Raw genomic sequence first — 14544 nt, 5'->3', positions numbered from 1 at the left:
TCACCGATAATATCATATGTGCCTATGAATGTTTGCACTTTATGAAGAGAAACAAATCCAAGTCTAATAGTTTTTGTGCACTCAAGATGGACATGATGAAGGCGTATGATAGATTGGAATGGCCTTACCTACAAGCCATCATGGGTAAGCTTGGATTTGCTTCAGAATGGATCCAGACTGTGATGAGTATGATCACTTCTGTTTCGTTCTCGGTACTGTTTAATGGAGAGAGATTGGAGAGCTTCTCACCATCCAGAGGTGTTAGGCAGGGAGATCCTATTTCCCCTTACTTATTCTTGATTGCAGCGGAGGGCCTTTCGTGCCTCTTAAAACACAGTTCTCAGTCATTAGTACTCGGTGGCATAAAGGTGGCACCCACGGCTCCGGCAGTGAATCACCTTTTGTTTGCAGATGACAGCCTGCTGCTTTTCAAGTCTAGTGTCCAAGGGGAAAATGAGGTATCAAACCTACTTGATGCTTATTGCTTGGCTTCAGGTCAAAGAGTAAACTATGATAAATCATCGATTTTTTCAGTAAAGGGTGCCCGGAGACCCTTAGAGTGGAAATAAAGAATATACTCAATGTGCAGAATGAATCTCTCGGTGAGAAGTACTTGGGCATGCCAACAGATGTGGGACAGTCAAAGAATGGCACTTTCAAATATTTACGAGATAGAGTCTAGGAAAGGATAAAAGGATGGATGGAGAAACTTTTATCTGTTGCCGGAAAGGAGGTTCTAATAAAGTCTGTGGCCCAAGCCATACCCGTTTTTTCGATGTCTTGTTTCAGGCTTCTGAGGGGCCTTTGTGATAGCATCACTTCTCTTATCCATCAGTTTTGATGGGGAAGCAAGAGGGGCAAGAGAAAACCATGTTGGGTAGCGTGGGATTTGATGACTCGATCAAAAAGTCTGGGAGGATTGGGATTCCGGGACATCGAGATCTTCAACTTGGCACTTCTGTCCGGACAAGTGTGGAGACTATTGAATGATCCCTCTTCTTTGAGTGCACAAATTCTTAAAGCAGTTTATTTTCCACAAGGCTCTGTCCTAGACGCTCAATTAGGCCCTCATCCTTCACAGATCTGGCGTTCTATACTTGATGGGAGGGATGTTATCACCCAAGGGGCGATCAGAAGAATTGGGGATGGAGCGTCCACGCACATATGGAACCAAAGTTGGATTCCTCGGAATGGACTAATGCGGCCGATTACGTCTCTGTTGGATGATCCACCACAGATGGTTTCAGAGTTGATTGATCACACTGCGGCTGAATGGCGGGAGGACCTGGTCAGACAGGTTTTCATACCACTTGATGCTGAGGCTATCTTACAGATTCCATTATGCACTCGGCAGGTGGAAGATTTTTGGGCATGGAATGATGATCCCAAGGGACGCTTCTCCGTACGGTCAGCCTACAGGATGATTGTCAGAATCAAGATCGGGCGCGAGGCATGGCTAGAAGAACGGGAGGATCCTTCAAACTCCGAAGCTGAGATGAGGGGGTGGAACTCCCTCTGGAAGGTGGCAGTACCACCGAAGCTGAGATTTTTCACATGGCGATTGGCGCAACACTCGCTCCCGACGGGTGACGTTCTAAACCATCGGCACATGGCAACTTTGAGTGTTTGCCCACTTTGCGGAGGGCAGGACAACTGGCACCATTCCTTGCTGGATTGTAGTGCGTCCCGCTGTGTTTGGGCTCTGTCTGATGGCGAGTTGGTCGAGCATATGTTAGCAACAACGGAGCCAGACGCAAGACTATAGCTTTTTGCCATGAGAGTGTCACTTCCAACAGAGCAGTTTACTTTGATGATCGTCACCTTATGGGCTATATGGAGTTCAAGACGGAATGCCATACAGGAAGAGATCTTCCAGACCCCTTTTGCCACGGACAATTACATCAAATCTTACTTATCAGATATAGAATTCTTGAAGAAGAAGGAGAGAACACATGTGACCGCGATATCACGGCCGGCGACGTGGGTGCCGCCACCTGCTAACCACTTCAAGTTCAATGTGGATGCAGCTGTGTCTCGCTCGGGCACTTTTGGTGCAGTTGGAGTAATCTGCAGGGATGCAGGGGGGCTATTTATGGGAGCTTCGTCACTCACCTTGAGGGGCCTTCGTGACCTTCAGGTGCTCGAAACACTAGCTATTCGGGAGGCGTTAGCACTCTTAGAGGATCTCTATCTCAACCAAATTATGGTCGCCTCGGATTGCAAGGTGGCGATTGATGCGATCAGGGAAGGAAGCCTAGCAAATTTCGGTGCTATTGTCCAGGAGATCAAGGCTAGAGCAACAACCTTTATTTCATGTTTCTTTAGTCATGAGTATAGGACCTCCAACATGAAGGCCCATAATCTCGCAAAGTATGCTTTATCTTTAGGATTTGGCTGTCACACCTGGCTCGGCCAGCCCGACGACCTTGTTTTTGTACCCATAAACATTCTTATTCAGTAATAAAGTTTTGCGAGATTCTAAAAAAAATCCATGGCGCTGGCAGCGCCTGCACGCCGTCCACGCCACCGATCGTCGCCGTGTCAAGCATCCACTGCCTCCTCGCGACGGATAAGTACCCCCACAACACCCAGGACGAACCCTAGAGACCCCCCCAATTCTGCCATCTCCCTCGCCCGCTCTCTCCTCCGCACGAGTCCGAAGCACTGGCGCCATGGTCTCCGTCGATCCCGCGGCCACCGAGTCCTCCTCGCCTCGCTGATATGTCTAGGGGATCCGTCATCGTCTGCTCCGTCTTCCTCGCCCACGAGCTCAAGCCCGGAGCCTCCACATCGACTCGATCGACGCCATCATCTTCCTCGGCCGTCGCCGTTGTTCTTCACCGATCCGTCACCTCTGCAGCTCCTAAGCCACCAACGGGCCTCTGTGTGCCTTCATGGTGAGTTCCTCGTCACTTCCCCTCTTGCCGCGCATAGATTCCATGCCTCCTGTTGCTGCTGCCATGGTCGCCGGAGATCAGTGTCGCCACCATGTTAACCGTCACTGCTATTGTGCTCCTTTGGCCCAACCAAGTGTGCCACCCCGCTCGCGGTCTTGCGTAGAAGCTGCTCGTGCCCTTGGTGCGTCACCTGCGTGCTCGTGGCTTCGATCTACATCGAGCCCAAGCCCCTGCGTGCATTGCTGACGCCTCCGCGTGTGCCTGCTTGTGCGTGGCCTCGCCTCTCTGCCCGCGCCGGCCGGCCGGGGCCGCTGCTTGCCGGGGCCATGCCTTGCTCGGCCGCCCGCGCCTGCTAGCTTGGCCGCCAGCAGCTGCTGCCGATACTGCCCGTTGCTGCTTGCTGCCTCTGCCGCTGAGCTGATGCTCTACCGCCGCTGTGTTCTGTAGTTGCTCTGCTCCTTTGCTAGTTGTGGTGATAGTGATACTGCCCCTAGCTGTTGCTTGCTACTCTTGCCCACTACTGCAAGTTGTTGGCCGTGGCCACCATGCACTCTCGTGCATGCGTGCCCAAGCACACCAGTGGCCGGTTTGGGCCCTGTTTAAGACTAGATGCTAATTAGTGGTTAGGTTAGTACAGATGACATGTGGGTTCCCTGAGATTAAAATAAATAACCAAAGTCAATTTAGTTACTTTCAATGACAGCTGGGTCCCGTGGTACTGTTTATATGTTGACCAATCAACCCTTGAATGGGTCAACCCATCCCCATTGGCCCCACTGTCATACGCTGTGGCTAGAATGGCAGTAGGTGACAAGAGTATTTCCTATTTTAATTTCGATTTAATAATAAAACCAGAGATTTCATAAAATGGTTTAAAGCTTTGAAAATTAATATAAAAATATCCGTAACTCGGATGAAAATACTTTGTACATGAAAGTTGCTCAGAACGACGAGACGAAACCGAATACGCAGTCCGTTCGTCCGCCACACATCCCTAGCATAGCGAACACACAACTTTCCCCCTCCGATTTATCTGTCCGAAAACGCGAAACACCGGGGATATTTTCCTGGATGTTTCCCCCCTTCACCGGTACCACCTCATACCGCGCTAGGGCACCCCTAGCACCGCTAATTGTCATGTCATGCATCGCTATGCATCTGTTTGCTTAATATTTATTGTTTCTTCCACCTCTTCTCTCGCTAGACATCGAGACCGACGCCGCTGCTACCCAGTACGACTACGGTGTTGACGACCCCTCTCTCTTGCCAGAGCAACCAGGCAAGCCCCCCCTTGATCACCAGATATCGCCTACTCTTCTCTCTACTGCTTGCATTAGAGTAGTGTAGCATGTTACTGTTTTCCGTTAATCCTATTATGATGCATAGCCTGTCATTGTTGCTACAACTGTTGATATCTTACCTGTAATCCCAAATGCTTAGTATAGGATGCTAGATTATCATCAGTGGCCCTACATTCTTGTCAGTCTGCCATGCTATACTATCAGGCCGTGATCACGTCGGGTGTTGATCACGGGTATATTATATTATATACTTTATACATATAAATGTCATGACTAAAGTCGGGGCGGCTCGTTGAGTACCCGCAAGTGATTCCGATGTTGGGGGCTGAAGGGGCAGGTGGTTCCACCCAGGTAGTGGTGGGCCTAGGTTCCCGACTGCCCCCGACTGTTACTTTGAGGGGAGCGACAGGGCAGGCGGAGATCACCTAGGTGAGAGGTGGGCCTGGCCCTGGTCGGCGTTCTCGGTTACTTCAAAATAACATGCTTAACGAGATCTGCGTATTTGATCTGAGTCTGGCTACTGGCCTATACGCACTAACCAACTACGCGGGGACAGTTATGGGCACTCGACCTCGTGGTATCAGCCGAAGCCTTCGTGACGTCAGCGACTGAGCGACGCGCGCCGGGTTGGACCGCGTAACGCAACTTCCTTTGTAATGGAGGTTGCTAGGTCTGCTCACTGGCCGCGTACGCAACGTGCAGGTGTGCAATGAGCGATGGGCCCAGACCCCTGCGCGCATAGGATTTAGACCGGCGTGCTGACCTCTTTGTTGTGCCTAGGTAGGGCTGCGACGTGTTGATCTTCCGAGGCCGGGTATGACCCAGAAAAGTGTGTCCGGACAAAGGGGGTCGAGTGAAGGAAATATGCCCTAGAGGCAATAGTAAAGTTATTATTTATTTCCTTATATCATGATAAATGTTTATTATTCATGCTAGAATTGTATTAACCGGAAACATAATACATGTGTGAATATATAGACAAACAGAGTGTCACTAGTATGCCTTTACTTGACTAGCTCGTTGATCAAAGATGGTTATGTTTCCTAACCATAGACATGAGTTGTCATTTGATTAACGGGATCACATCATTAGGAGAATGATGTGATTGACTTGACCCATTCAGTTAGCATAGCACTTGATCGTTTAGTTTGTTGCTATTGCTTTCTTCATGACTTATCCATGTTCCTATGACTATGAGATTATGCAACTCCCGTTTACCAAAGGAACACTTTGTGTGCTACCAAACGTCACAACGTAACTGGGTGATTATAAAGGTGCTCTACAGGTGTCTCCGAAGGTACTTGTTGGGTTGGCGTATTTCGAGATTAAGATTTGTCAATCCGATTGTTGGAGAGGTATCTCTGGGCCCTCTCGGTAATGCACATCACTTAAGCCTTGCAAGCATTGCAACTAATGAGTTAGTTGCGGGATGATGTATTACGGAATGAGTAAAGAGACTTGCCGGTAACGAGATTAAACTGGGTATTGAGATATCGACGATCGAATCTCGGGCAAGTAACATACCGATGACAAAGGGAACAACGTATGTTGTTATGCGGTTTGACCGATAAAGATCTTCGTAAAATATGTGGGAGCCAATATGAGCATCTAGGTTCCGCTATTGGTTATTGACCGGAGACATGTCTCGGCCATGTCTACATAGTTCTCGAACCCGTAGGTCCGCACGCTTAAAGTTTCGGTGACGATTGTATTATGAGTTTATGTGATTTGATGTAACGAATGTAGTTCGGAGTCCCGGATGAGATCGGCGACATGACGAGGAGTCTCAAAATGGTCGAGACGTAAAGATCGATATATTGGATGACTATATTCGGACATCGAAAAGGTTCTGAGTGATTCGGGTATTTTCGGGGGTACCGGGGAGTTACGGGAATACGAGAAAGAAGTAATGGGTCTCATGGGCCAAGTGATGGAAGAGAGGAGGCAGGGCGCGCGGCCCCCCTAGCCCAAACCGAATTGGACTAGGGGGCCGGCCCCCCTTTCCTCCTTCTCCTTCCTTCTCCTTCTCCTCCTTCCTTTCCTCCTCCTAGTAGTAGGAAAGGGAAGTCCTACTCCTACTAGGAGGAGGACTCCTCCTCCTGGCGCGCCCATAGAGGGCCGGCCGGCCTCCCCAGGGGGCACATCTAGACACACAAGTTGATCAGTTGATCTCTGCCAGTCGCGTGCGGTGCCCCCCTCCACCATATTCCACCTCGGTCATATCGTAGCGGTGCTTAGGCGAAGCCCAACGTCGGTAGCAACATCATCACCGTCACCACGCCGTCGTGCTGACGGAGCTCTCCTGTGAAGCTCTACTGGATCGGAGTTCGCGGGACGTCATCGAGCTGAACGTGTGCTGAACTTGGAGGTGCCGTGCGTTCGGTACTTGGATCGGTCGGATCGTGAAGACGTACGACTACATCAATCGCGTTGTGCTAACGCTTCCGCTTTCGGTCTACGAGGGTACGTGGACAACACTCTCCCCTCTCGTTGCTATGCATCACCATGATCTTGCGTGTGCGTAGGAAATTTTTGAAATTGCTACGTTCCCCAACAGTGGCATCCGAGCCAGGTTCTATGCGTTGATGTAATATGCACGAGTAGAACACAAGTGAGTTGTGGGTGATATAAGTCATACTGCTTACCAGCATGTCATACTTTGGTTCGGCGGTATTGTTGGATGTAGCGGCCCGGACCGACATTACGCATACGCTCACGCGAGACTGGTTTTACCGCCGTGCTATGCACACAGGTGACTAGCGGGTGTCAGTTTTTCCAACTTTAGTTGAACCGAGTGTGGCTACGCCCGGTCCTTGAGAAGGTTAAAACATCACTAACTTGACAAACTATCGTTGTGGTTTTCGAGGCGTAGGTAAGAACGGTTCTTGCTCAGCCCGTAGCAGCCACGTAAAACTTGCAACAACAAAGTAGAGGACGTCTAACTTGTTTTTGAAGGGCATGTTGTGATGTGATATGGTCAAGACGTGATGAGATATAAGTTGTTGTATAAGATGATCATGTTTTGTTAAAGTTGTCGGCAACTGGCAGAAGTCTTATGGTTGTCTCTTTATTGCATAAGATGCAAGCGCCAAATAATCGCTTTACAATTATCGCTATGCGATAGCAATCGTTGCAAGAGCAATAGTTGGCGAGACGACCATGTGACGACACATTGATATAGATCAAGATGATGGAGATCATGGTGTCATGCCGGTGACGATGGAAATCATGCCGATGTTTTGGAGATGGAGATCAAAGGCACAAGATGATGATGGCCATATCATGTCACATATTTTGATTGCATGTGATGTTTATCTTTTATGCATCTTATCTTGCTTTAATTGATGGTAGCATTATAAGATGATCTCTCACTAAATTTCAAGATAAAAGTGTTCTCCCTGAGTATGCACCGTTGCCAAAGTTCGTCGTGCCCAGACACCACGTGATGATCGGGTGTGATAAGCTCTACGTCCATCTACAACGGGTGCAAGCCAGTTTTGCACACGTAGAATACTCAGGTTAAACTTGACGAGCCTAGCATATGCAGATATGGCCTCGGAACACTGTGACTGAAAGGTCGAGCGTGAATCATATAGTAGATATGATCAACATAGTGATGTTCACCATTGAAAACTACTCCATTTCACGTGATGATCGGTTATGGTTTAGTTGATTTGGATCACGTGATCACTTAGAAGATTAGAGGGATGTCTTTGCATGATTAATTGAACTTTAATTTATCATGAACTTAGTCCTGATAGTATTTTCATATCTATGTTGTAGATCAATAGCTCGCGTTATTACTTCCCTATGTTTTATATGTGTTCCTAGAGAAAACTAAGTTGAAAGATGTTAGTAGCAATGATGCGGATTGGATCCGTGATCCGAGGTTTATCCTCATTGCTGCACAGAAGAATTATGTCCTTAATGCACCACTAGGTGACAGACCTATTGTAGGAGCAGATGCAGACGTCGTGAACGTTTGACTAGCTCAATATGATGACTACTTGATAGTTTAGTGCACCATGCTTAACAACTTAGAATTGGGACTTCAAAGACGTTTTGAACGTCATGGATCATATGGATGTTCCAGGAGTTGAAGTTAATATTTCAAGAAAATACCTGAGTTGAGAGATATGAAGTCTCCAACAAGTTCTATAGCTAAAAGATGGAGGAGAATAGCTCAAGCAGTGAGCATGTGTTCAGATTGTCTGGGTACTACAATCGCTTGAATCAAGTGGGAGTTAATCTTCTAGATAAAATAGTGATTGACAAAATTGTCTAGTCACCATCACCAAGTTAGTAGAACTTCGTGATGAACTATAGTATGCAAGGGATGATGAAAACGATTCCCGAGCTTTTCATGATGATGAAATCGATGAAGGTAGAAATCAATAAAGAGCATCAAGTGTTGATGATTAACAAGACCACTAGTTTCAAGAAAAGGGCAAAGGGAAAAAAGGGAACTTCAAGAAGAACGGCAAGCAAGTTGCTGTCAAATGAAGAAGCCCAAGTCTGGTCCTAAGCCTGAGACTAAGTGCTTCTACTGCAAAGGGACTGGTCACTCGAAGCGGAATTGCCCCAAGTATTTGGCGGATAAGAAGGATGGCAAAGTGAACAAAGGTATATTTGATATGCAGATTATTGATGTGTATTTTACTAGTGTTCGTAGCAACCCCTCGGTATTTGATACTGTTTCAGTTGCTAAGAATAGTAACTCGAAACGGGAGTTGCAGAATGAACAGAGACTAGTTAAGGGTGAAGTTACGATGTGTATTGGAAATGGTTCCCAGATTGATATGATCATCATGCACACTCCCTATACTTTCGGGATTAGTGTTAAACCTAAATAAATGTTATTTAGTGTTCGCGTTGAGCATGAATATAATTGGATCATGTTTATTGCAATACGGTTATTCATGTAAGTTAGAGAATAATTGTTGTTCTGTTTACATGAATAAAACCTTCTATGGTCATACACCCAATGAAAATGGTTTGTTCGATCTCGATCGTGGTGATACACATTTTCATAATATTGAAGCCAAAAGATGCAAAGTTAATAATGATAGTGCAACTTATTTGTGGCAATGCCGTTTAGGTCATATTGGTGTAAAGCGCATGAAGAAAATCCATGCTGATGGGCTTTTGGAATCACTTGATTATGAATTAGTTGATGCTTGCGAACCATGCCTCATGGGCAAGATGACTAAGACTCCGTTCTCCGGAACAATGGAGCGAGCAAAATATTTGTTGGCAATCCTACATATTGATGTATGTGGTCTGATGAATATTGAGGCTCGCGGCAGGTATCGTTATTCTATGATCTTCACAGATGATTTGAGCAGATATGAGTATATCTACTTGATGAAACACAAGTCTGAAACATTTGAAAAGTTCAAAGAATTTCAGAGTGAAGTGGAGAATCATAGTAACAAAAATAAAAGATTCTACGATATGATCGCAGAAGTAAAATATTTGAGTTATGAGTTTGGCCTTCAATTAAAACAATGTGAAGTAGTTTCACTACTCGCGCCACCTGTAACACCACAGTGTAATGGTGTGTCCGAACGTCGTAACCGTGCTTTATTAGATATGGTGCGATCTATGATGTCTCTTACCGATTACCACTATCGTTTTGGGGTTATGCATTAGAGACATCTACATTCACGTTAAATAGGGCACCATCTAAATCCGTTGAGACGACATCGTATGAACTATGGTTTGGCAAGAGACGTAAGCTGTCGTTTCTTAAAGTTTGGGACTGCGATGCTTATGTGAAAAAATTTCAACATGATAAGCTCGAACCCAAATCGGAGAAGTAAATCTTCATAGGATACCCAAAAGAAAATGTTGGGTACACCTTCTATCACAGATCCGAAGGCAAGATATTCATTGCGGAGAATGGATCCTTTCTACAGAAGGAGTTTCTCTCGAAAGAAGTGAGTGGGAGAAAAGTAGAACTTGATGAGGTAACTGTACCTGCTCCCTTATTAAAAAGTAGTTCATCATAGAAATCTGTTCGTGTGACTACCACACCAATTAGTGAGGAAGCTAATGATGATGATCATGTAACTTCAGATCAAGTTACTACCGAACCTCATAGGTAAACCAGAGTGAGATCCGCACCAGAGTGGTACGGTAATCCTGTTCTGGAGGTCATGTTACTTAACCATGACGAACCTACGAACTATGAGGAAGCGATGATGAGCCCAGATTCCGCGAAATGGCTTGAGGCCATGAAATCTGAGATGAGATCCATGTATAAGAACAAAGTATGGACTTTGATTGACTTGCCCAAAGATCGGTGAGCCATTGAGATTAAATGGATCTTCAAGAGGAAGACGGACGCTGATAGTAGTGTTACTATCTACAAAGCTAGAATTGTCGCAAAAAGGTTTTCGACAAGTTCAAGGTGTTGACCACGATGAGAATTTCTCACTCGTATCTATGCTTAAGTCTGTCCGAATCATGTTAGCTATTGCCGCATTTTATGAAATCTGGCAAATGGATAAACAAAATTGCATTCCTTAATATGATTTATTAAAGAAGAGTTGTATATGATGCAACTAGAAGGTTTTGTCGATCCTAAAGGTACTAACAAAATATGCAAGCTCCAGCGATCCATCTATGGACTGGTGCAAGCATCTCGGAGTTGGAATATACGCTTTGATAAGTTGATCAAAGCATATAGTTTTATACAGACTTGCGGTGAAGCCTGTATTTACAAGAAAGTGAGTGGGAGCACTACAACATTTCTGATAAGTTTATGTATGACATATTGTTGATCGAAGATGATGTAGAATTATTCTGCAAAGCATAAAGGAATGTTTGAAAGGAGTTTTTTTTCAAAGAAAGACCTCGGTGAAGCTGCTTACATATTGAGCATCAAGATCTATAGAGATAGATCAAGACGCTTGATAAGTTTTTCAATGAGTACATACCTTGACAAGATTTTGAAGTAGTTCAAAATGGAACAGTCAAAGAAGGAGTTCTTTCCTGTGTTACAAGGTGTGAAGTTGAGTAAGACTCAAAAAAACCCGACCACGGCAGAAGATAGAGAGAGAATGAAAGTCATTCCCTATGCCTCAGCCATAGGTTCTATAAAGTATGCCATGCTGTGTACCAGACCTATTGTATACCCTGCCCTGAGTTTGGCAAAGGAGTACAATAGTGATCTAGGAGTAGATCACTGGACATTGGTCAAAATTATCCTTAGTGGAATAAGGATATGTTTCTCGATTATGGAAGTGACAAAAGGTTCGTCGTAACGGGTTACATCAATGCAAATTTTGACACTAATCCAGCTGACTCTAAATCTCAATCTAGATACATATTGAAAGTGGGAGCAATTAGCTAGAGTAGCTCTGTGCAGAGCATTGTTGACATAGAAATTTGCAAAATACTTACGGATCTGAATGTGGTAGACCCGTTGACTAAACTTCTCTCACAAGCAAAACATGATCACACCTTAGTACTCTTTGGGTGTTAATCACATAGCGATGTGAACTAGATTATTGAATCTAGTAAACCCTTTGGGTGTTGGTCACATGTCGATGTGAACTATGGGTATTAATCACATGGTGATGTGAACTATTGGTATCAAATCACATGGCGATGTGAACTAGATTATTGACTCTAGTGCAAGTAGGAGACTGAAGGAAATATGCCCTAGATGCAATAATAAAGTTATTATTTATTTCCTTATATCATGATAAATGTTTATTATTCATGCTAGAATTGTATTAACCGGAAACATAATACATGTGTGAATACATAGACAAACAGAGTGTCACTAGTATGCCTCTACTTTACTAGCTTGTTGATCAAAGATGGTTATGTTTCCTAACCATAGACATGAGTATTCATTTGATTAACGGGATCACATCATTAGGAGAATCATGTGATTGACTTGACCCATTCCATTAGCATAGCACTTGATCGTTTAGTTTGTTGCTATTGCTTTCTTCATGACTTATCCATGTTCCTATCACTATGAGATTATGCAACACCCATTTACCAAAGGAACACTTTGTGTGCTACCAAATGTCACAACGTAACTGGGTGATTATAAAGGTGCTCTACAGGTGTCTCCGAAGGTACTTGTTGGGTTGGCGTATTTCGAGATCAGGATTTGCCACTCTGATTGTCGGGGAGGTATCTCTGGGCCCTCTCGGTAATGCACATCACTTAAGCCTTGCAAGCATTGCAACTAATGAGTTAGTTGCGGGATGATGTATTACAGAACGAGTAAAGAGACTTGCCGGTAACGAGATTGAACTGGGTATTGAGATACCGACGATCGAATCTCGGGCAAGTAACATACCGATGACAAAGGGAACAACGTATGTTGTTATGCGGTCTGACCGATAAAGATCTTCGTACAATATGTGGGAGCCAATATGAGCATCCAGGTTCCGCTGTTGGTTATTGACCGGAGACATGTCTCGGTCATGTCTACATAGTTCTCGAACCCGTAGGGTCCGCACGCTTAAAGTTTCGGTGACGATTGTATTATGAGTTTATGTGATTTGATGTACCGAAGGTAGTTCGGAGTCCCGGATGAGATCGGGGACATGACAAGGAGTCTCGAAATGGTCGAGACGTAAATATCGATATATTGGACGACTATATTCGGACATCGGAAAGGTTCCGAGTGATTCGGGTATTTTCGGGGGTACCGGGGAGTTACGGGAATACGAGGAACAAGTAATGGGCCTCATGGGCCAAGTGGTGGAAGAGAGGAGGCAGGGCGCGCGGCCCCCCTAGCCCAAACCGAATTGGACTAGGGGGTCGGCCCCCCTTTCCTCCTTTTCCTCCTTCTCCTTCCTTCTCCTTCTCCTCCTTCCTTTCCTCCTCCTAGTAGGAGTAGGAAAGGGAAGTCCTACTCCTACTAGGAGGACTCCTCCTCCTGGCGCGCCCATAGAGGGCCGGCCGGCCTCCCCCTTGCTCCTTTATATACAGGAGCAGAGGGGCACCTCTAGACACACAAGTTGATCAGTTGATCTCTCCCAGCCGTGTGCGGTGCCCCCCTACCATATTCCACCTCGGTCATATCGTAGCGGTGCTTAGGCGAAGCCCTGTGTCGATAGCAACATCATCACTGTCACCACGCCGTCGTGCTGACGGAACTCTCCCGTGAAGCTCTGCTGGATCGGAGTTCGCGGGACGTCATCGAGCTGAACGTGTGCTGAACTCGGAGGTGCCTTGCGTTCGGTACTTGAATCAGTCGGATCGTGAAGACGTACGACTACATCAACCGCGTTGTGCTAACGCTTCCTCTTTCGGTCTACGAGGGTACATGGACAACACTCTCCCCTCTCGTTGCTATGCATCACCATGATCTTGCGTGTGCGTAGGAAATTTTTGAAATTGCTACGTTCCCCAACATCGAGCGTGTTGGGAAATGTGGCGCACCCCTGCATGGAAGTTAATCTTTTCGAATAGCCGTGATCTTCGGTAACAGGACGACTTGGAATTGTACCTTGACCTTATAACAACTAGAACCGGATACTTATTAAAACACACCCTTCCAAGTGCCAGATACAACCGGTGATTGATCTCTCACAGGGCGATGAGGGGAGGATCATCAGTTAGGATTATGCTATGCGATGTTACTTGGTGAACTTACCATCTACTGTCTTCCTCTGCTGCAAGATGGAGGTTACCAGAAGCGTAGTCTTCGATAGGACTCGCTATCCCTCTCTTATTCCGGCATTCTGCAGTTCAGTCCACATATGTTACCCCCTTTTCTATTTGATACCAATGCATACATATGTTGTGTAGCTCCTTGCTTGCGAGTACTTTGGACGAGTACTCACGGTTGCCTTGCTCCCCCTTTTCCCCTTTCCTATACCCGATTACTGCGACCAGACGTTGGAATCCGGGAGCCAAACGCCACTGCCAATGACGACTACTACTATTCGGGAGGTGCCTACTACTACGTGCAGGCCGTTGACGACGACCAGGAGTAGTTTAGGAGGATCCCAGGCAGGAGGCCTGGGCCTCTTTCAATCTGTATCCCAGTTTGTGCTAGCCTTCTTAAGGCAAACTTGTTTAACTTATGTCTGTACTCAGATATTGTTGCTTCCGCTGACTCGTGTATGGTCGAGCTCTTGTATTCGAGCCCTCGAGGCCCCTGGCTTGTAATATGATGCTTGTATTACTTATTTTTATTTGTAGACTTGTGTTGTGATATGTTCCCGTGAGTCCCTGATCTTGATCGTACACGTTTGCGTGTATGATTAGTGTACAGTCGAATCGGGGGCGTCACACCCAGGCGGGCCCTGGTGGTTTGTGCCCACCTCGGTGGCCTCCTACACCGCCTCTTTGCTTTATAAATACTCTGA

At 46.0% G+C, this 14544-nt stretch overlaps 1 protein-coding gene across 1 annotated transcript; it reads left to right on the top strand.

Moving 5' to 3' along the window:
• Nucleotides 1-2459: 2459 nt before the first annotated feature.
• LOC125533595 lies at nucleotides 2460-14268 on the top strand. The gene is made up of 3 exons (XM_048696986.1): nucleotides 2460-2897; nucleotides 4102-4176; nucleotides 14069-14268. Exons 1-3 carry the CDS (start codon nucleotides 2492-2494, stop codon nucleotides 14167-14169), a joined length of 582 nt encoding a protein of 193 aa, XP_048552943.1. The 5' UTR covers nucleotides 2460-2491; the 3' UTR covers nucleotides 14170-14268.
• The last annotated feature ends 276 nt before the right edge of the window (nucleotides 14269-14544 follow it).

This window comes from Triticum urartu, chromosome 1 (genome assembly GCF_003073215.2).
Source record: "Triticum urartu cultivar G1812 chromosome 1, Tu2.1, whole genome shotgun sequence".
Classification (NCBI taxonomy): Eukaryota; Viridiplantae; Streptophyta; class Magnoliopsida; order Poales; family Poaceae; genus Triticum; species Triticum urartu.
The sequence above is the reverse complement of the archived record's forward strand: the minus strand, read 5'-3'. Positions and strand labels throughout refer to the sequence as shown.

Coding starts and splice junctions, on each gene's coding strand:
- LOC125533595 (XM_048696986.1), top strand. CDS start 2,492: ATGGCGCTGGCAGCGCCTGCACGCCGTCCACGCCACCGATCGTCGCCG. Junction 2,898..4,101: donor GGCCTCTGTGTGCCTTCATG/GTGAGTTCCTCG, acceptor TTCTCTCGCTAG/ACATCGAGACCGACGCCGCT. Junction 4,177..14,068: donor TCTCTTGCCAGAGCAACCAG/GCAAGCCCCCCC, acceptor TACTGCGACCAG/ACGTTGGAATCCGGGAGCCA.